General features: G+C 44.6%; 1 protein-coding gene across 4 annotated transcripts in view; it reads right to left on the reverse strand.

The window, feature by feature from the left end:
• The window catches only part of LOC119396879 (serrate RNA effector molecule homolog), a 66,572-nt gene that overhangs the window by 2,909 nt on the left and 42,436 nt on the right, over positions 1 to 21,227 (reverse strand). For all 4 annotated transcript variants that reach the window (XM_049417267.1, XM_049417265.1, XM_037664233.2 and 1 more), the window contains 12 exons: positions 20,862 to 20,913; positions 20,461 to 20,659; positions 19,891 to 20,103; positions 16,841 to 17,064; positions 15,189 to 15,329; positions 13,974 to 14,195; positions 13,231 to 13,413; positions 11,616 to 11,769; positions 5,093 to 5,201; positions 4,593 to 4,746; positions 3,447 to 3,651; positions 2,720 to 2,783 (listed from right to left, as the gene is read on the reverse strand). In XM_049417267.1, the coding sequence (XP_049273224.1) occupies positions 2,720 to 2,783; positions 3,447 to 3,651; positions 4,593 to 4,746; positions 5,093 to 5,201; positions 11,616 to 11,769; positions 13,231 to 13,413; positions 13,974 to 14,195; positions 15,189 to 15,329; positions 16,841 to 17,064; positions 19,891 to 20,103; positions 20,461 to 20,659; positions 20,862 to 20,913 (1,920 nt within the window). The remainder of the gene's footprint in view (positions 1 to 2,719; positions 2,784 to 3,446; positions 3,652 to 4,592; positions 4,747 to 5,092; positions 5,202 to 11,615; positions 11,770 to 13,230; positions 13,414 to 13,973; positions 14,196 to 15,188; positions 15,330 to 16,840; positions 17,065 to 19,890; positions 20,104 to 20,460; positions 20,660 to 20,861; positions 20,914 to 21,227) is intronic.

Genomic DNA, 21,227 nt, shown 5'->3' on the forward strand with positions numbered 1-21,227 from the left:
GCCCCATCAGAGGACAATGTACTTAATTTTCACCGATTAGGAACTACGTAGTCCCTGGTAGGCGCTGTCAAAACATGTGACGTCACGGCGAATGGTGCGGAAATTTCAAGGTGGCGTCGCAACCCACATTTTGTTTTTGCGCGCTTTCTTGCTTACTAAGCGTCTTCTCGCAGCAAGTGTGGTGTTTTTGGTATCGTGAAGAGTACTTTATACTTATACGAGAAAAACTGTTTTGCTCTTTAGTGTCCCTTTAAGAGCTGTGCAATGCAGTCCACTTATAACGATTACAAGAAAAGTGTGAAAATCTCTTACAACCACTTATAACTAAAATCTGGGCTCATTGTACAGACGGTCCACTGTTAAAGGGAACACTTTGCAGGGCGTGTTTGGATTTCGCTCTCTTGCAAAAACATAGTGGCTTAGATTTGCATAAGACTACTGATGGTTGACAGTTTTGCCTCTTTTTGACGGACTCGTGCAGTGCATGAACAATGTTTCCCTGTCCGCTTGCTCTCAGAGGGCCAGCAAAATGAAAGGTGCTCATTGGAGTGTTCCCTTTAACAGTGGACCATACTGTACATGCAAATGTTGAAGCTAGGTCCTGTAACTCTGTAGCTGAAGGCACATCTAAAAGAGAAAGTGGAATCGCAAAGCTCCTAGAAAAAAAAAAAAAAAAAAAAAAAAAAAGAACCACACGTTTATTTTCGAGAGGGCAATGCTCAAAGAATCAATACCAAGAAAAAATGTGATGGTGAAAAAGAAAAACAAAAGACAAAAAAAAAAATAATAAGAAGAAGCTAAGTTATAATAATAATAATCATAATTGTTGGGGTTTTACATCCCAAAACTACGATATGATTATGAGGGACGCCGTAGTGGAGGGCTCCAGAAATTTCGACCATCTGGTGTTCTTTAACGTGCACCTAAATCTGAGTACATGAGCCTCTAGCATTTCGCCTCCACTGAAATGATTGAAATGAAGCTGCGGTGGCCATGATTCGATCCTGCGACCTTCGGGTCAGCAGTCGAGTGCCATAACCACTAGACCACCACGGCAGGGGCAGCCAAGTTATGAGGACATGACCATGGAAGGCAAGACAGAGGAAAATGACTGTAGCACTAAGCACACCGTAGGTATGCAAGATGTTAACTAACTACCGGCCGATTTCCCTAACTTCTTACTCTTATAAACTACTCGAACACATAATTTAAAAGCATATTATGGATTACCGAGAAACCAATAACATATTAAGTGATTGCCAGCATGGTTTTCGTCGTGGTGTTAGCACCGTAACTCAGTTAACTCCCCACACTGTACCCGCTTAAATCAATACTTTAGGTTTGCTCAACCTTCCTGTACTCGTAGCTCACATAATCTTAATCTTTTGCCACTTAAATCTAGAAATGATTTATACAAATATAGTTAGTTTCCTTCAACAATTGAACGCTGGAATGCACTGCCCAGATTTGTTTGCGCTTTGCCAATGACCGGTTTTTTGTCTGCAATTGACATGTGATGTTGTTGCCACTCCTGCCATACATAGCCCACGATGGGCAGCAGTATGTAGAAATAAAAAAAAAAAAATGCCTTTCCTGATAAGCAATGACCCCTTGTCATTATAAGTGGACTGCAATGCTTTGTATGTTTCCTTTAGACACTACCTTTCAAAAATTGAACACTGCTTCAGGATACTGCTAGTAAGAATTCAGCATTTCTCTACAACAGAACAAAGCTAGAGTGGAAACCACTTGGAGCACAACGCAGGCATACTTTCAGCATGACCCGAGTTTATCTTACATTACGGGTAGACCGTCTAGTCCAAAACACGCTTTACAAATTTAATCACCAAGCACGTTTTGACCCAATTATGGAAATAGCTACTGTGCAAAGTTGATACTAATGACACTGACCAATGAAAATGATGCATCGAAAATAGGTTTGCCATATGTTTCATGTAGTTGTTACTCGAAAAGAATGCCTTCTCTACTCATAAAGCACAACTGACAAGCGAGTACAGTATAATCTAAGTGATACGATCACGGCTTGTACGAACTTTAGGGTGATACAAATTTTTCTGCGGGCCGGCCAAGGCCCATTCGCATACAGTGTGGTAGAGTACAGTTGTTGCAAACAAATTTTCACCACGCAATGTTTGATACGAATGTATGCTGCTTTGAAGATTTGAACTTGCGCTGCCCGTGCAGCCATGGAAACCACAGCAATCACGCACCGATGATATGATCGGCTGATACGAATATCTTTCATAACCCCGCGGATTTGTATCACTGAGATGATACTGCACATAACAAAGGCCCTCACACATAAGCACTCTGATAGAGCCAGTGATGTATCATGGTTTAAATTTTAGGTGTAATCAATGTTGCGTTCATGTATATGTTTAGCACACTGGCTTTTTTGTAGCAATGTCCGAATGCAAATGATTGAATCTTACCTTCCAAAGAGATGAATGTCATTTTTGGCTGTTGCTAGTAAGATTATTCTAACATCTACATTTGTGTGCAGTGAAACGGACACTGCTTTTAATGTAGAAAGCAAATAAAACAATGAAACCATGAATAGTAGAATTGCATTATAAATGATGCACAAAGCATGGTATAAATGAGTAAGGCCCTGAAAGCTAGCATAGCAGCAGTAAAACTTTTACAATGTTACGAGCCAGCAGCGGCCTCTAAAATGACAATACTAAAGGGAACTCACCGTCCGTAGTTGTTTCTTTTGAATCCCGCCCTGTACATATCTGGGAAATTGCGGCCACCAAATCCTGCAGAAAGAATTTCCTTTCTTTGTTCATCATGGTCGTTACAATTGTGTTCACTTTGCAACTCTGCCACACTCATAGTATTCTCAACCTAAACTGCCACTCAAAGTATACTCGACTAATCTTAATTTTCTCATTCGGAAAAATAAATGCTGTGGTTTTGTGCACACTAGACATCCTGTGATGTCCAGCTTTGAGAAGCCCCTCATGTTCAGGATGATGCTAGAGCTGAACGAGGATATATAAATCTGAAACAGATCATGGAATAGTTCAACATATCAATAATTCAATATAACAGGCATAGGCCCCGACTAGCATACTTCACTGCAAGGTGTTTGGCCGTTTTGGCTATTAGAATGCTTAAATCACTTTGTGCAAGGAATGCTTACTGCGTAAAGCCTGCAGTTTTATGCTAACTGCCCAAACTGCATGCAACAACATGATGATGCATGCTACAAAAGCTATCTGAAAAAAATATCCCCCTTTCAAGCATGTAAGCGCCGTTTGCAGTAAAATGTTTCATATGAAACCCGTAATCCAACGCTAATGGTGAATGGCTAATGGTAACAATGCAACAAACTGTTGGATAGGTAGAGCAGGTCGCTGTACATAACTGCCAAACTTCACCATTGTTAGCTTCTTGAAGAGACGAAGAAATACACATACCGGGGAACCCGGCACCGGGATGACCTCTTGGAAAGCCAAAAGCGGGTGGTGGTGGGAACATGCCGTGGAAGGGACCCATCATGCCGGGACCCTCGTGTCCGACCCCTGCGCCACCCCGACCACCACCAGGGCCTCCTCGATTGGCCGGGTGCTCGGGCAATTGCGGCCGCTTGGGGTCCAAGAGGTAGTTGTTGAAGTACTCCACCTGGATCAGTATTCAAGATCAGTGTTTTCATTTAATTACAGTACCTTTAGTGAGGATATACTATAGCGGTTGTGTTTGGCGAGCAACACATGCCATAAGAAAATATTCTGCATTAGCTTTACACAGCCAAACGCGGATAAATCGAACATATGTAACATACCTATGAAAATCCCTTGCAAAAGTATAGCCCCATACTACGTGTACATTGAACTAACGTCACTACAGTTGCTACTCACATTATAGGAACAATTCATGCCAACAAAACAGCACTCCTTTGGCAGCTGCTGCCAAGTAGACTAAACATACACAAGTGGACTTAACTTTCAGGGGTACACAGATACTTTTGCGCTGAGTTTCTATTGTATTCTGCACGACATCTGGACTATAAAGGGCCCCGTAGTGGAATCTCACGACATTCTTACAGCAATTTTTGTGACACCCGATTATTCTAACTTTTTCACATTGCTGCCATGTTCCCTAAACAGAGACAGTGAGAATAGGAAACACCAGGAGGCCAACCAAACAAGTGCTTGGTTTGCCATCCTATACTGAGGGTAAAGAAAAACAAAAAAATGGAACACAAGAAAAGAGGGAGAGAGTGAACACTGTACACACACAAGATGATTAAAAGGATGTCTAAAAGACACTGAGGCTGGCACACTTTTCTTAGTGGACAAAATGGTTGCACACTGCTGCATCAGAGTTAAATCACTCCATACTGAGCTGTCCAGATTGTCCTATGACAGATGGAACCACCAATTCCTTAGCCCTACTACATCTTTTAATGTTAAATAAGAAAAAGAAAATATATATTTTTTTGCTGTATTATATTTAAGTAATTTCGTTCCTCCATTGTTTAAAGCTCCACAGCAAAAGCATAATGTCCTGAAAATGGAGAACTACCACGAAAAAGGGATGGCAGAAGCAAAGCAGTTCCTCACCTCTTTGCGCACTTCTTCCACTTTCTCGGCATGCTTGTTGAAGATGTGCTTGCGGACAAACTCGGGTCCCTTGAACTTCTTGCCTGAAAGTGGGCACAGCCACTTGTCTTTGGAGAGCTCTTGAGTGTTGGCCGCCACAAATTTCTCTACCTCGCTGGAATACATGCTTTAGTCAAGGAAACAGCGTGACTGATGATAGCACTGGCTGAAGATATGCGCACACCCAGGAACGACATCTAACAAAAATGCAGCCTCGCTGTGTGCTAGGCACGTCAACTCATTACACGATCTTATTGACATGGCAACCTCGAGGCTGTGCTCAACCAGAACTGCACTTTTATTTTCGCTTGTAAAAATCATACTTCGAAACATGCATGAGGTGGCAGGATGGATATGACAAAGGGGTTGTAAATTAAAAGTCACGGCTGCAACATAACTGAATTAGAGACATAACAACCAAGCCAAGTTACAACAGCAGTGTTACAAAGCACCGAGGATACGCATCAGGGTCCTTCTTTCCAAGTCTGTTGGCTTCCTCCTCACTGAGTTTGGTTGACGGCTGGAGGAAGGGTGAAATCTTGCTCTCAAAATGGTTTATGTATTCGGCCACTGAAATCCAAAGCAAAGAATGGTGGTTAACATGGCAATGCACACTGCTTCTTTCCAGTGATGATCTTATATTATGGGAGCGAGACACTTACAGCATTAATGAGAATTTGTGTACAAGCTGAAGTTGAATTGATGGTGCAAATGCTCGGACAGGGACGAAGGACACAGCATGCAGACAAGCGCGCCTGTCCATGTCCTGTGTTCTTCGTCCCTGTTTGAGCATTCGCCCCATCAATTCAACTTCAGCCATGTACCAACTAGGCCGACAGCAAACGCTACTAAAGCTGCATAGTAAGACAGTAAAAACAAAAAAAAATCACAGCATTGTCACAAGGGTGAAGCAATGAATGTGGTAGCGACAAATTGAGGTTTGTGTGAATATTCAACCACTTTGAATATTCGAACGAATACAGTCGATCCTGGATATATCAAACTCGGATATATCGAATTATTGGCTTTATCAAACAGTTGAGAAATCCCCTTGAATTTCCCATGCAAAAGTATAGGGCTGGTGCACACGTATATCGAACTCCCACACAGCGAAACATCCGATATATCAAACGCTGCGCCGCGCCAAACTCCAGGGAGTGCATTTTTTCAAACAAATGTTGGTCATTTTCGGCCGCGTTCTGTCAAGTTCCGATCACTCTTCGCGCACAGGTGACGAAAAGGCGGTGTCGTTGCATTACGTTGATCTGGTCGGTTGCGCAGCGCTCACGAGTGCACCGGCTTGCTTGATGCACGATCTGTAGGTTGTAAAGCGCGTGCATAGTGTTTTTTGAAGGGGCCGATTGCCGAAGGCACCAAAATGAGATGAATGCGGAGATACTCGGCAGCCTCGTTGCAATGTTTGCATTCCCTTCCCAGAGTGTTCGCGCACGATGGCATGCGGGCCCAAAAAGCATGGCCTCCGAGATACGCAACGTCGTGACTATTTTTTGGCGTTTTCGGTTATAAAACACACATCTCGGAGGCTACCCTTTTTCTTGCATTTCGTGCCAAAGCAGCGGCTGCTTGCTACAAAGCTACAAATGCCATCGCCATTGCTAAGATGTCGACGGGACTTGTTCCTTCGTTGTTTGTGGGCTGCGTTGTTTGTGGGTTTGTCTCTTGCGGCTTGAGGACTCGTGTACTTCTCGCTTCGTTCCTGACAAATCCTCATTCGGGAGTTGAACTAAACATGGACCCGGTCATAGTGATAAAATGATGACTGGTGCTTGGAATGACGTCAAGCAAAGCACCGTCATGGACTGTTTCCTTGCGGGCTTTGGTGCCAGGTGAAGACTTTGGGTGCGTCATGACCGCTGACAACGGCGTACAGTGTCTCAGTAAATTTTGCGACTTAGCATTTCCGGGAGTGCTCTTGGATGGGAGTACAGCAAGTGACTTCATCGGTGCAGATGACGATGTTGCTGTTTCTGACCGCATCGATGCCGCAATCAAGGCTAACGTTGCCGGTGCCGCGAAAGCGGACCCTGCGGTTATGAAGACGCCAACGCCGCCGCTAAGTCGATCCTGCCGCTAAACCACCTCTTACCGCGCGCCAAAGCTTGCATCGGCGTTCAGCGTCAGTCACCGCTGTTGTGGCTGAAGGTGCTGAATTTGCTTATTTGGAAAGCTTCAACGATATTTAGGATGACTTGATGAACTTGACGGCGCGCAAGAAGCAAGACAAGTTTACGGACTATTTTCGTGCGAAATAAAGTGCAGTAACTTGCAAAGAAGAAGTTGCCACCTTGTTATTTAGCATACTAGTTGTGAGCGAATCATCATGTTAGCGCTTGTTACGAATTCCGGAAACTGTTTCGAGACCTGGAATGCATTAATATAAGCCTTAAATACGCATAGTTTATATTTCGAATATAGGACATATCGAACTATTTCACGATCCTTTTCGAGTTCGATATATCCGGGATCGACTGTATTACAGTATTTGAAATGAAACGAATAGGTACATATTAGTCAGCATGTAACCCCCCTGTAAAGGTGGTTTCACTGCAGTGGAGGGGCACTATACCGTGAATACACCTTTCCAGGAAAAATCCGCACTGCCGCGAAGCTACACTTAAAGATTAAATGAACATAGTATTACCCTCACATCGATTCATCATTTTTAAAGTTTAAGGGGGGACGTGGATCCTAAATTTTTTTTCTTTATTTTTGGGTCAATATGAACCAAACTTCACTGTCTTGACCAGTTTTTTATGCTGATTTCAAACCTGTAATTAGTTTTTTTTAATAGCTGCACTAGTTCAAAAGATCTCGAGGTTCGAAAAAATAATTAGTGCCTGCTTCTTACGGGGCTTTTAGGCAATTTCGACCTACTAAAACCAATATGCAAGTGCATGGGCCCAATGCCCAGATCATGCTATAGGGGTGATGCTATTTTTATTCACTTGAGAGCACTGTGAAGGTCAGAAAACAGATGAACACTCACTGGTGGTTATTTTTTCTGATTCACTCTCATTAGTATCTTTAATTAAAATTTGTAAAATGGTGCTAGAGTAATGCAAATAGCATCACCCCCCAGATCGTTTCAATACGAGTAAAATGATACTAAATTTGTGATTTCTACTCAGCAACAACATGGAAAAAAACCCCGTAAGGCTGAGTGCGTTGAGCAAAAATATCAAACTGAGAAAAACGCATTTGAAGTTTCAGACAACTGTAACTTTTGTGGAAGTGCAGCCACAGCACTAGTGGTTATATCATTTGATAGGTTTCTTCTTCACGAGAACAGCCATACCAAATATGTGACCATGACCTGCCAATGTACTGGCAAAATCTTCTTATAAAGCCATATAGTGCACCCAGTACCAGAGTGATAAACTCCACCTTTAGCAATTCATAGGCCTGTACCAATTCCTTGCAAGCTAAAGTAATACAAAATTTGTCTATGAATGTGGCTTTGCAACAGGCAAATACCGTATTTACTCGCATAATTTGCGCACTTTTTTTTCGCGAATTTGGAGCTCCGAAAAGGGGGTGCGCAAATTACGCGGAGATTTCGCGAGCACATCTGAAATAACGCACAATATATAGTCCTAACACGCGCGATATAATACATTAAAGAAGAAAATATATTATAGCGCAAACGAACGGTTTTTAACAGAATTAGCCTGTACTTTAACCAGCCAGATTCGGTCATGCACGGTCTAGTCAGAATCACTGGTTGAGAAGTCCGACTGAGAATCATCGCCGTGGCCGCTGTCACCGCTTTTCCAAAGCGCGTCGTCCTTGGTTCCGTCGAGTGCGTTGAGGCATCTTCTTGAAGCTCTTCGCGACAATGCTGGGAGTAACGAGGTGCCACGGCACGGCGATACCGGTGGGCCTAAGCTCTCGCACATATTTGAAAGGGTACTCTTCAACGGCAGGAAACTTTCCATGCTTCGGTCCTCGGAACGGTCTCCTTCTCGGTCTTGTATTAAAAAGCGAACTCTTCTGCGGCACGGTTCCCGTTTCCGTAGGCAAATTCTATAACAGTTAGCTTGAATTTTGCGGAGTAGTTATTGTAGCCCAGCGCAAGAGAACAGTGAAAACGCAACTGGCTGATCGCGAAACCTAAACTGCCTAAACTTCCGAAATCAACGAAGGCTGCGTCGCAGCGCGGACGCAGAGGAGGAGGGTCAGCGCGGGAAAATGTTGGCGCGACTGGCCCTCGCACGCCTCCGATGCAGAAAGTAGTCCGTGCCGTGTCGCGTGCATGCATTCTCACGGCGGGAGAACGCTCGAATAGTTCCGACAGCCGGTGAACAGATTTAGGTGTTCGGGTACGGTTGGTACGGTCTCGGCGGTTTCCGGAGAAGAGAACGAAGTAATTGGAAGAAGGGACTTCGCACTCGCAGCCTGTCTTGTGTATGACTGCGCTCGCCTGCTCGGTGAGGGCCGCGGGGCGCGGCCGTCCAAAGTTTCCCCGTGCGCGCGCGCCGGCGAGCTGGCTCGAGCGGGACGGGGAGCGCAAAATATGCGAGTAAATATTTTTTTTAGCAAAGCTGGTTAAATATTAGGGGTGCGCAAATTATGCGAGGGCGCAAATTATGCGGGTAAATACGGTAAAATAGACAGAGAGATTAAGTCTAAAAAGCCCGTGGGTTATTTATTAAACCAAAAATCAGTTATTATTGTCCAGCAATAGCACTTGGCTCAACAGCAGGCAAGGGCTGTACTCAGGGTACCCTGCTGGTCTGTGTCATTTTGAAAGTCTGTGCTTGGTGTCACTACTGTATAAGTGCTCCTTTTGCAACTTCCAATCTCAGTTTTTAACCTTCTCAAGGCTGTGGAGCACAAATCAATTTCCCAAAGTGTAACACGCCGTCTCTGCCATTCCGGTGTTGCTCTGTCTGGTCATGGTTGAAGCGACTACCGTTGCACCCTTGTCGACAGTATTGGTGGCCCTAATTTAATGCATTTCACTTCAAATGACATTATCTTGGCACCACTATCACCAGCTACCTTCTACGAGAAATGCTTCTCGCGCGAGTCGCACCTATGATAATGAAGCACAGGCTTTGAAAGCAGCCTATACCCTCTGCCTTGAAAAAGGTCACCGCTTGAGCCGAACTCGGAACGAAGCACAAGCTCAAAGAACGTTTTTATCACGGATAAGTCCATGCGGATAAATTCTGTGCTATTTTCCTTGACGCCGTTCACCAACATCCAACAGCTTGAACTTCCGCTGCTTCGTTGCGAGCTGCGATGCCAAGCACTCCTCCCGTCGCCGTATTTCCCGCGCACTCGGCAGTCCCGCATAGTATGCCATACGAATGCGGTTTCCAATGCCACTGAAGCATTGCCTAATGATCCGATGGCTGCAGCTTGACCACGGGGAACCGGGCGGTTCTTGTAGACTCGAAGCTCCGGTAGCGACAAGTAGTTTCGGCATCGCGCCCTCGTACGCTTGGCGCGTCTTCTTTACACGAGAATCTCCGGATGTGCCAGCACAAAATAAGATAACTGTGTGTCGGCGGGCCTCACGAACGCGAGCGTAAGCAGAGGAAGATGACACTTGTAACAACACATGAGCACACGACACCGGCAACACGGCAGCCGTGAGCGCAGAACAAAAATACAAAAACAAAATGGCCGCCTCGTGTTGCGCCAGCCAATGGGAGGCGCGAGAGAAGGGGCTCGCCTCGCGCGCGTGCGCTCTCGCCAATGAGCGTTCTACAACCACCCTTCGGAAAAGCGCCGATAGCGGCCGTTCTGTTGCAGTGACGCCATTTTGAAACGCCGCAAAATGTACACAAAGAAAACAGTTTCAAAACAAGCCAAAGATGGCGGCGATCAGCCAGCTGCTGCGCCCGCGGCGCGCGCAGGAAGTTTGAACAAATTTTGCCTGTTGAGATGCATTTTGCGGCTCCCGTGGCGTCTTAAAAATAAGTTTTAACCGATCTCTCGGGCGAAATCGGCGATAATATTTTGAGGGCAGCTGCTTAGGGGTGCAAACATGCCTAAAATGCGTTTTTCTCAAAACTGATTTTCTGTCCATTTTTTACTATTCTAAGACCCGCGTCCCCCCTTAAAAGCTTGTACCGGCTTATATGCTCCAAGTATAGTAAATTTAAAACGTAACATATTTATCAGGTTATCACTTGCATTCTACCGAAAGTCAAATACTTTGAACCAAAAACAATGACATTTGTGCATGCCATGTTTCAATTAAAAAAATAATGTGCAGGTTAGTTGGGTCACGACAAACATGCTCATTTTTCTTTATAATATGTGATATATACTATCCGAATTCGATTTGAAATTATTCGACCAAATCACTATTCGCACAAGCCTAGACAAATTGTATTGTTATATGGCGGAGGGCTAGCATCTTTAACTCTTTTGGATCTGATGTCGCGTAACTCTACAATTTATGTGTGGCTTTAACTGAATTTACCTCATAAAAGCCAATGTACAGTGGAGCTGAGGGGAAGCCTCAGCGATGAAATGCAAAGTGATGCAAAGCTAGGCGAACATGGGCATGGTTTAGCACAGAAGGAACCTCGTCTCCGTTTGGCCAGCTGCCTCCCTCCTGCACTCACCTCCGCTATAATACACTATACTCTCCCTCACCCTCCCTTCCTTTTTCCACCCCTTGCTATACTATACCATACGTGGCTATGCTATGTATGGTATAGGGTGTTTCTATGTTCTTACGTGTTGTCTTCTTCGTGCTGTTTATACTTGTCTGCTGGACAATACTTCACCCCTTTGAGCTCGGCTTTAACAGCTCCGCTGTAAAACACTGGTTTAAGGTAGTCTCATGTTTGTTACTGCAGAAGCGTAATTTATCAATCCAACTTAACTTAAAAAGCACTAAAGGGAAAAGTATGCCGAGCGTCCAAAATTATTTATAACAACAGTTCTGGAGGTAAACTTCACTGAACTAATATAGTGCTTCTCTTTCAACACGCATGCACCTACCTTCCTGTGTGGTGACTTTGCCGGAAGGTGGTGACCCTCGAGCATGCATGATGCCGCACCTGTTGGGCATCTCGTCTTCACTGGCGTACTCGCTGTGGTTGTAGTAGTCCACAGAATGCACAACTCGCAGATACACCAGAAGACGGTCCAGTACCTGAACAAGGGGCACCAGGGTCACTAACACCGCAACCAATCCCTATGTACAAGCACCAAACATATGGCAGTCCCATCTCGCCATGACATTATCCCCATAAAAGAACATACGTAATTCCACACTGAGGAGATGCCCTTCTAAAAGTTTTATACATACGTCGTGCTGAAAATCTCACACACACACGCAAAAAAGTTCACCTTCATTCCTGGCTGCAGAAACCACATTCATATAAAATAAATTTAGTAAAAATTTGTTAGATGTGATGATTATTCTGATAATAAAATGAATAAGAAGAAAAGACAGTGATTCTTTGTAGTATATCACACAAATGAATTTTACCAGGAACAACCGTGAAGTCAGAGTTCCTCCTCACTGAAGTTTTGAATTTGAGACACTATACCTAGTAGGCTTGTGCGAATAGTAAATTTTAGGTTCGAAGCGAATTCGAAGCGAATAGTGATTTTGGTCGAATAATTTCGAATCGAATTCGAATAGTATATATCCCATATTATAAAGAAAAACGAGCATATTTGTCATGATCCAACCAACCTGCACAACGTTTTTTTAATAATGTAACAAGGCATGTGCAAATGTCATTCTTTTTGGTTCAAAAGAAGTGGAAGCAACTTTGAATAGTAGCAGGATTTGGCTTTTGGTATAATGCAAGTGATAACTTGTAAAATATGTTACGTTTTAAAATTTACTACACTTGGAGCATATAAGCCGTTAGAACAAGTTTTTAAACTTAAAAAATGATTAATCGATGTGAGGGTAATATGTTCATTTAACCTTGAAGTGAGGCTTCGCGGCAGTGCGAATTTTCCCTGGAAAAGTGTATTCACGGTATAGCACCCCTCCACTGCAGTGAAACCGCCTTTACAGGAGATTACAAACGGACAGTGCGGTTTTCTAGAAATGTGTATTCACGGTATAGCACCACTCTACTGCAGTGAAACCACCTTTACGGGGGTAACAAGCGAACTAATATACATTTATTCGTTCATTTCGAATAGTTCGAAATTTTCAATAATTTAAATTCGAATCGAAGCGAATTCGAATACTGTATTATTCGTTCGAATATTCGCACAAGCCTAATACCTAGAGATTGCTTAGGTGTTGGGACCACCTTGGGATTAATGTGAAAACACCTTTAGTATGAATTCTCTGGATTTTATTCAAGCACAGGGAGGAGTGGGCGATGGCTGAGCCTATTTCTTTGCAAGGACGGTAGGCATCGCATGCAGTGGCACTGAAAGCTGCCCCTGCACCTCCACAACTATATCAGGAAAACTATACCACCACACATGCATTCTGAAGAGCAGCAGTCCTCGTCACCAGCACAGGTGCTCAAAACATTGACAGACATGTAAGTGCTCCCACCAAGCACACACGAACCAAGTTACTGACGGTGATGTAAAGGAACAGTTATTGCAGGTAAATGCAACCCGATGCCACTGCTACCTTTATTAGAGTCTCATCCTTCTCGCTGTTAATGCCACCAGCGTTCGCAGGGTCTTCGGCGTCCGTGTTTTCCTCCCTGTCTGCGGAGCCTCCCAAAAGCTCCTCCTCCTCTGCTGAGGCCTCCTCAATCAGGTAGTCAGTGATGTTCTTCAACAAAGGGTTCTTGGAGGACACACCGAAACCCTGCGAGGTGTCAATCGCGCGTGAATGGAGACACAACTGTCAGCACCAAAAATGCTGCACAACAAGGACAGTAGTTTCAGTCTTACACTACTAGCGAGAAGGCACAAAATGAGAAAAAGGAAAAGAAGTTGTAGTAAACATTGGTTACTTGCAGTGAACTAGAAACTTGCAGAGTAATGTTTACACAAATCAGCCAGGTCGTCTACTATGTTCCTTTGACGTGAAAATCACATTTACTCAAATTGCAAGAAATAATTTTTGAAAAGCTACAGTCAGCCAAGACATACAGTAACTCTGCAATGTCGGAGAAAGAAGCATTTTGTGATCACGATGCCTGCTCAATCTTAAATGTCACAGCATGTGTGTGTAGCAACACTGTTACTGTTAAAACGCGTTCCCACATTGCTTCCACTGGCATCCCAGTGAACTAATACTTACCAACCCAACAAAACCAGGTTAAACAGTTCCACTGCTACAGCAAATTGACATTTCACTACCAGGAAACACTATGCCCAATGCATGCCAAGGCACACAAGACAGTGCTAATAAAGGTGACGTACCTCAACAGGAGGTAGCTGGTCTGCCGCAGCACTACCAGCAGACTCTGTGCCAGGTTCAGTCTGGGTCCAGAGACTTCGCTGGTTGTCTAGGTTGTGCACAATCCGAGCCGCCAGCTTGATATCAGAGCGGATCACTTGCTTGTGAGAGGCTATGCCATTCACTGACCGGATCCGTCGACTCAGGTCCCGATTAACAATGGCACCCAATTCACAGTCTCGTAACTGCAGCAAGTCATAACATCAACATAAGAAATAAATAAATTAAAAAAAAAGCAAGCAAGAAAGAAAGCAGTTCAAGGCTGTTGACAAAGAAGCTCTGAAAATAACAGATAGAACGGCATCAATCCAGTTCATTCGAGCAAAAAAGTTTTCACTGGCTGTTTTTGCAACTGCATCTGATTAAAGAAAGAAAACTAGACTTCATTTAAAATTTCAATTTTTGCTAATCAACCTTAATAGCTGCGATGAAACTCAGAAACTTTGCTAGGACAGCAGTCACTTCCAAATTTTCACCACGTAATCAACTTTGGAAATTTCAGTGGGCATGTTGTTCATATGAAATTGAAGTCTGGCAATGCTAAGCATAATCATTTGCCAGAAACTGCACTGGTTACGTGTATCTAAAAATATAGGCTAAAAAATGTGCTAAGGTCCAAGTAGATATCTTTCAAAGGTGAATTTTTTTTTGCAATGTTTACATGTGGGCTTATTCTGTCTTGTCAAAAAGAGAATTTTACCCAATTGATCATAACTTTGCAATGAATAAACCATTCATGTGTACTCATGGATCTATAAAAGGCTAACACCCTGAATGAGTGAGCCAACATGATGTATTCATATGCAATTCTAAGTTCAGCTGCAATGACGGTATTCACTCATCCAGCTAGCTCCATGTACGTGCTTATCTCGAGACACATGCAAGTAGTCCCACAGTTGGAACACAGCACAAAAACAATCTGTCATTTCCTTTACCTGCTTCACTACTGTGTGAGCAAAGTGTTGACATTAGTACCCGTGCTTGCTTGATATTAGTCACATAACTCCAAGCAATTCGCAAGTGAAAAACTAACGGTGATCAAAGCAAATTGCAAGATCAACCAATCATTCACTCACCCCCTGCTAAATTAACGGTGATCAAAGCAAATCGCAAGGTCAACCAATCATTTGCTCACCCTTCTAGTGCCGAGTTGCTCAGTGATAGCCATGCTTACTTACCCTTATGTTGTTGAGGTTCCAGCAGATTTCCTTGATGTTGACGGTGCGCTCAAACGTCACCCAACCCCGACGGAAGAACCGGCGCTCAGGCTGGGGGTCCGCGATGGCCACCCGTAAGAAGCCAGGGTAACGCTTGCACATCTGTAACCACACCACATCGGAAACAGCAACCATGAACTGTTTTGTCTGCAAGAGCATTCAGGTTTCCGTCCATAAATGCTGCCATGTTAGTCACTAAAGAGAAATAGTTAGTACAGCAAAACCTTGTTACCGTATTTACTCGATTCTACCGCGCCCTCGATTGTAACGCGCACCCGTTTTCCGCGACCAAAAAAAAAAACAAAACAAAAAGTAATACATCGATTGTAACGCGCACCCATTTTTCGTGAGAGAAAAGAACAAAAAAAGTCCGTAGGAGTCAAACTTCGCACATTCAGAACAAGTATTTGGGTTTTAAAGAACTGAAGTTTCAAAAAGTAAAACAGTCAAAAAGCGGGCCTTGCCGCTAAAACTGTCACCACTACGGCGGCGATACGAGTCACGTAATGGATCAGTCCTCGTCGCTGTCGGACAACACCTTGTCGCTGTCAACACTCTTCGATTTCGGGAAACCGGCCCTGCTTTGGTCCACTGAGACCTTTTTCATGAAGCTTTGCTGTAAAAAAATCTTCTGCTTCTGTTTGCGCCAGTCTCGCACGCACGTTTCGGGAAGTCCGAACTATATCCGAACGACCGCGATGCGGCCCGATTTCCGTCCGTCTCTCTGCACATGTAATAACTATTCTTTTAAATGCGGCATCGTTGTACACTCGTCGAGTATTTGGAGTCAGCACTTCCATGCCATCGATGCGAACGCAGAACGGGATGACAATCTCCTCGGCACACGTACGAACTGAAAAAAAATGGCAGAAATGGCCAAGGCGCGTAGGAGGCGGCCATTATGAAATGTCGATGGCAATACGATAACCGAGTTTTTTTGTTTTTTTTCGGTACTCGATTCTAACGCGCATGCGATTTTTGGACCCGTTTTTCCGGAAAAAAGGTGCGCGTTAGATTCGAGTAAATACGGTAATTTGGATTCCATGGGACTGGAAAAAAAATGCCTGATTTAACCGAACCCTGAATTATGGAAGGCATCAAGAAAAGAGTAAAGGAATGTTGACCACATCAACACATTTTTATTGATTGTATGAATTCGCAAATTCTGTTATCACTTTGCATAAAAGCAAAGTGGAAGGTGCAATACTAACTTCCTGACTTCCCTTGCAATGTGGTTGCAGCACAAGACCTGTGTTTTTTCGGAAATTGCCTTTTATGTTCTTCTAAAATTTTATCTTTTAGGTCAATGCCTGCTGAAAGCTTTCTCCAGCACTATGAAAAACCATGAGAATTAACAAAGGTTGAAGACAACCCTGTTTCATTTGCTCTGTGCATTTTCTAAACATGCTTTGTGTGTTACACATGGCAATGGGTGCAGCAGATGAGGAGAGTTATCCCAATGGGACATATACAACTGTGCACACATACTGCTGACCACAATGTAGCCCAACTTCGAATGCTCCTGCATGTTACATAATACAATGCGTTGACAGTAATGCGCGAAACAACAAGAAAAGCATGCGGCTCCCTCGTATACATTATCTAGCACTGACCGCCTCCACTTCCATCTTGGTGATGGTAGGTGCCAGGTTGCGCAGGAAGATGGAGCAAGTCCGGTGAAGGGGCCGTGGCCGGTTCTTCTCTTCGGTCTCGGCAGCCTTAGACCCGTCCCCCTGACCAGACTCATCCTTCGTGGCCTGCTCACCAGCTGTGGCCTTGGACTCTTCCTCCTCTTCCTCCCCCTTACCCTTGCTGTCAGCCACCGAATCGGGGCGCCCTGCAAAGAACAAAGGAAGGGACAAAAAGAGATGATTTCTGCATCATTTCAAAGAGAGAAGTTTGTAATAGAAGAACCCAAAGGGTCTTTGCTGAAGGAATATAGCAATTTGCCTGCTAGTCCAGAGGAAGAAAACCAAGAGAGATGGCATGGTATGATAACTGCATAGAGCAATCTATGAACAACACTGGCAAACGCAGAGTATAGGCCAGTGGTTCCCAAATGGGATCCACGAAGCTATTTCTGGGGGTCCGCGAAACCCATGCTCGGGGGGGAAAAAAAACGCGTTTTTTGAAGCCGCACTATGACCCGTCACTACAGCCCCTTCCGATTTTTGGTATGCTTCACCACAAAACACCTTTGCATTGTGGCGGAGCCGAGTTATGTTTCTCCTTCTCCATGAGATGGCTGTAAAGCTTTTGTTGCAGTTTTCTACAACATATGCACAGCATGCTTTTTCCAGGCTTGCATACTTGAAAAGCAAACGCAGCTAAAAACAGGTTGAATGTGGCTGAAGACTGCACAGCTAATTGGCAAGCTATTGAGATCAAATTGGCGTGGCACCTTGACCGTTCTTTGTCAAGTACCGTATATTGCCGATTATAAGTCGACCCCCCAACTTGCAACCCCTTCTAGGGGGAAAAAAAAAGTTGACTCCAAACACAGCCTCATGCTGCGGCCATAGTTCACCAATAAGTTTTTCAGAAGAGGGAGTGATGCAAAGAAACATTTATTTGCCCGTGAAACAATGCTTACGACTCGCCGTCGCTTGAGAGAAGGACGCAGTCACGGTCATTGCCATCGTGTGAGCCACTGCTGCTGCTCGCCGTCAGAACGGGTGCCGGTGGTCGTGAACCCAATCTCGAACCGCCTCCTCAATGGCAGGGTATCGTCCAGACTTTGGTCCGCGAAAAGAACGGCGTGTAGCAGCGCATGCGAAGATCTTGGTCCTTCGTTTTCTCCATTCCCTCACGCACTTTTCCGACACATCAAACGTGCACCCTGCTTCAACGTTGCTTTCCGACTCTGCGTAGAGGATCGCTTGCCTCTTGAAAGCAGCGCTGTACTGTTGCTGGCGTAGCGGTGGCATCTTGGTGTCTGTTTGGCAGCGTCACAAATCGCGCACACCACTGCTCGCAAGCGAAGTGAAATGCAGAAATGGCGAACAGGCGTGAGTGCAAAAACACGCGAAGACACTTGTGGGTGCATGTGACTGGTCATGTGGTTTAGTTCCCTGCGAAGTGTTGCCAGCCCACACGGACGCCGATGGTTTGTCAACGAATCGTTTCTATTGTATGAAAACAAAACTGCAGGGCGCATCGCAAGATAAATTCCTCTTTATTCATAGAGCATCGTTCGCCCTCTATCAAAGGTTTGAAATGCTGCTTTCGAGACCGTGTTTCCTAAGCAGTTCGCATTAATGCCGCGCGGCAGTGATTTTTAAATGCGCTCCGTAGTTTCGCCTCGTGTGGTTTCGCTATAGTTTCGCGATCGTTGTGGCAGATTGCAAAAATGTCCGGTTCCGGAAGCGGAGCGCGCGTGTTGGGAGATAGCTGTTGCCACGACTCCGCTGCCTCTGCTTCTGATGTTATCGATGCGTCGAATAGCAGGAAATCCGAGGACGACCACCTTTCGTGGGACCCCACAGATAAGTCGACTTTAGAATTCCGCGTATAGGTCGACCCCCCGAACTTTGGAAGGTCACTTGGCGGCGGGGGGGAGCAAGAAAAAAAAAAAAAAAAAAAAAAGAGAGAGAGAGAGAGAGAGAGAGAGAGAGAAGAAAACGTCGTCTTATAATCGCCAGTGTATGGTAGAAATAAAAGGCACCTATATTTCACGCAGGATGCTGCGTTAATTTATGACCTGATCCCACTTTCTCTCACTGCAAGGGGCTCCCAATCACTTCCACTGTTTACAAGGGGTCCCCAAAACATCAATGGCTGAGAACCACTGGTATAGTGTATACCACATAAGAACTGCGCGAAATGTAGGGTGTGTAGAACCGTATATATTGAAACCCCTAAATCAGAGTGTGCCCTGCACTCTTCGAGATGTGGTGCGTCAGAACAGGCCGAGATGCCACACAGGGTTCATACAGGCTCTGGAGGCAAAAACTGCATTGTTTTTAAGGACTTAAAAAGCCCCACAAAGTGTTTTTCAAGGACACATTTAAATGCTCTATCTTGAACCATTGAGAAAGCTTTTAATTTAAAATATTTTGTAAAATCTTCCAAGACCCACAATATCTCAGCTTCTGTAACTAAATCATAAGCACTGCATGTGGCATTCAAATCTGAGGACCGAGTTGGGACCACATAAACGAATCCGCACTTTCATGTGGTGTCACAATTTTCAACATGGAGCTATCTGCTATTGTCTTTACGCTCCCACTGTTCTTCAAGCTCATCCCGTGATTATTTAGTGCTGAATCTCCCACTGACAAGATCAGACACCTTCCCACACAGTCTGTACCTCAGACAATACAAACTTGCTGGGTCCAGTGTACCCCAGTCTTTGTACTCGTGACAGCATAAAGCGTGCTCCGAATAAGCTAACGAGGGGCAGTTGACTAGCAATATGAATCTAGCCACTGCCAACAAGGAATTCCATATGCACAGCCGTGGCGGAACAAACAGGCAAAAATGGCGGAGCTTGGTGCAGATGGCGCTAGTTGCACTTGGATTGATGCAGCGAGGGGCAGACGATTAGAACTGTAGCAAATGGCACAGTTGGACCACCAAAGCAAACAGTATGATCACTACAAAGCGAGTCAAGAGATGTATGGAGGGCTTGGTGCAAAACTCAAGTCGCGGCAGTAGGCCTTACCGTCCTCGTCGTCATCCTCTGGCTCCCCCTTGGTGCTGCTGCCTTCCTCGTTGCCATCCTCAGACCTTTCCTCCTTGGCCTTAGTGGTCTTTTTTGCCCGAGGAGAACTGCTGAGCCTCTTAGATTTTTTCTTGCTCTTCCTCGAGGCCTTCTTGCTTTCCCCACCACTCTCCTCGCCCGGAACACCAGAGTCCTGATCGTCAGAGGCATCCCCTGTAGGTAGATGCACATAAAGACCAAGGGTTACCGAAACAAATGATGCAGCAAAGCACTGAAGGCAATAGCAAGGTCTCACTCACACTGGAAACTCGCACGTGTTGTGATTTGTCACATTTTCAAACCTTTGAACTAATAAGCTGCACAGGAGCAGGACGTCTGCTTATTTTACATTGGCAATGGAAGTGTGACCAGCCACATATGACACCAACTGCAAGGCTATGGGCAGGTTTCACTGTGGCTACGGTCAGGCTTCACCACGCACACAAATGCTTAGCAATAGAATGTCATATTAAGACGAAAGTAATAAGAGGAGTCCATAAGATATTAAGATGGAATGGATCTGTCACTCACTGTCGCTATCATCCGAGTCAGAATCTGAGCTTGAACTGCTTTGGCTGCTGGAGCTGTAGCTGCGTTTGCGGCCGCCACTAGACTGCTTAGAGTCTGACTTGGCATCCTCGTCGTCCTCCTCCTCATCAGCCCTCTTGTGTCGCTTGTCCTCATCAGCGGTCACATCCGAGCGAGTCGGTGAAGATGGTGCATCCCCACCCTGTAATGATGCAAGGCCATTGTTTAGCATTTTCCATTCACACTAAGTGAACCCTGGAAAAAGAATGCGAAACATAACTTCCAAGTAAAGTTTTTACAAGTGCACAAAGAAATGCGTGGATGCAGACTGCTTTCTAGTCACAATTCCAACAACAAAGACTATAAATATTTGCGTTTTTAAAAGTCAAACAATCAGCACTGACCTGAGACGAGCCTTCCTTGGCTTCAGGCTTATCACTAGCTTCCTTTTCATCCCTGGAAAAAGAAAACCAAGTAGAATAACAAGCATAAGCAGAGACACACGACAAAGAATGAATGTTTAATAAGGAAGACTACATCTCTGCAGGGGCACTGAAGTGGACTGGTGAATCTATTTAGACTGATAAGAATGTTATTCTTTGAAAGTGCTGCTGTCATTAATTTCAAGCAGATAAGTTTAATAATAGCAAGAGAAAACGAAGGTCGAAGTTTCATTACTAAATTTTGCATCAAAATCTCTGCACATGAATGTAAGCATGACATCCCAAATTTCAAAGCATCTTTAAAATATTATGGCCATGTTGGCTCCA

The sequence above is a fragment of the Rhipicephalus sanguineus genome, chromosome 6 (assembly GCF_013339695.2).
Source record: "Rhipicephalus sanguineus isolate Rsan-2018 chromosome 6, BIME_Rsan_1.4, whole genome shotgun sequence".
NCBI lineage: Eukaryota > Metazoa > Arthropoda > Arachnida > Ixodida > Ixodidae > Rhipicephalus > Rhipicephalus sanguineus.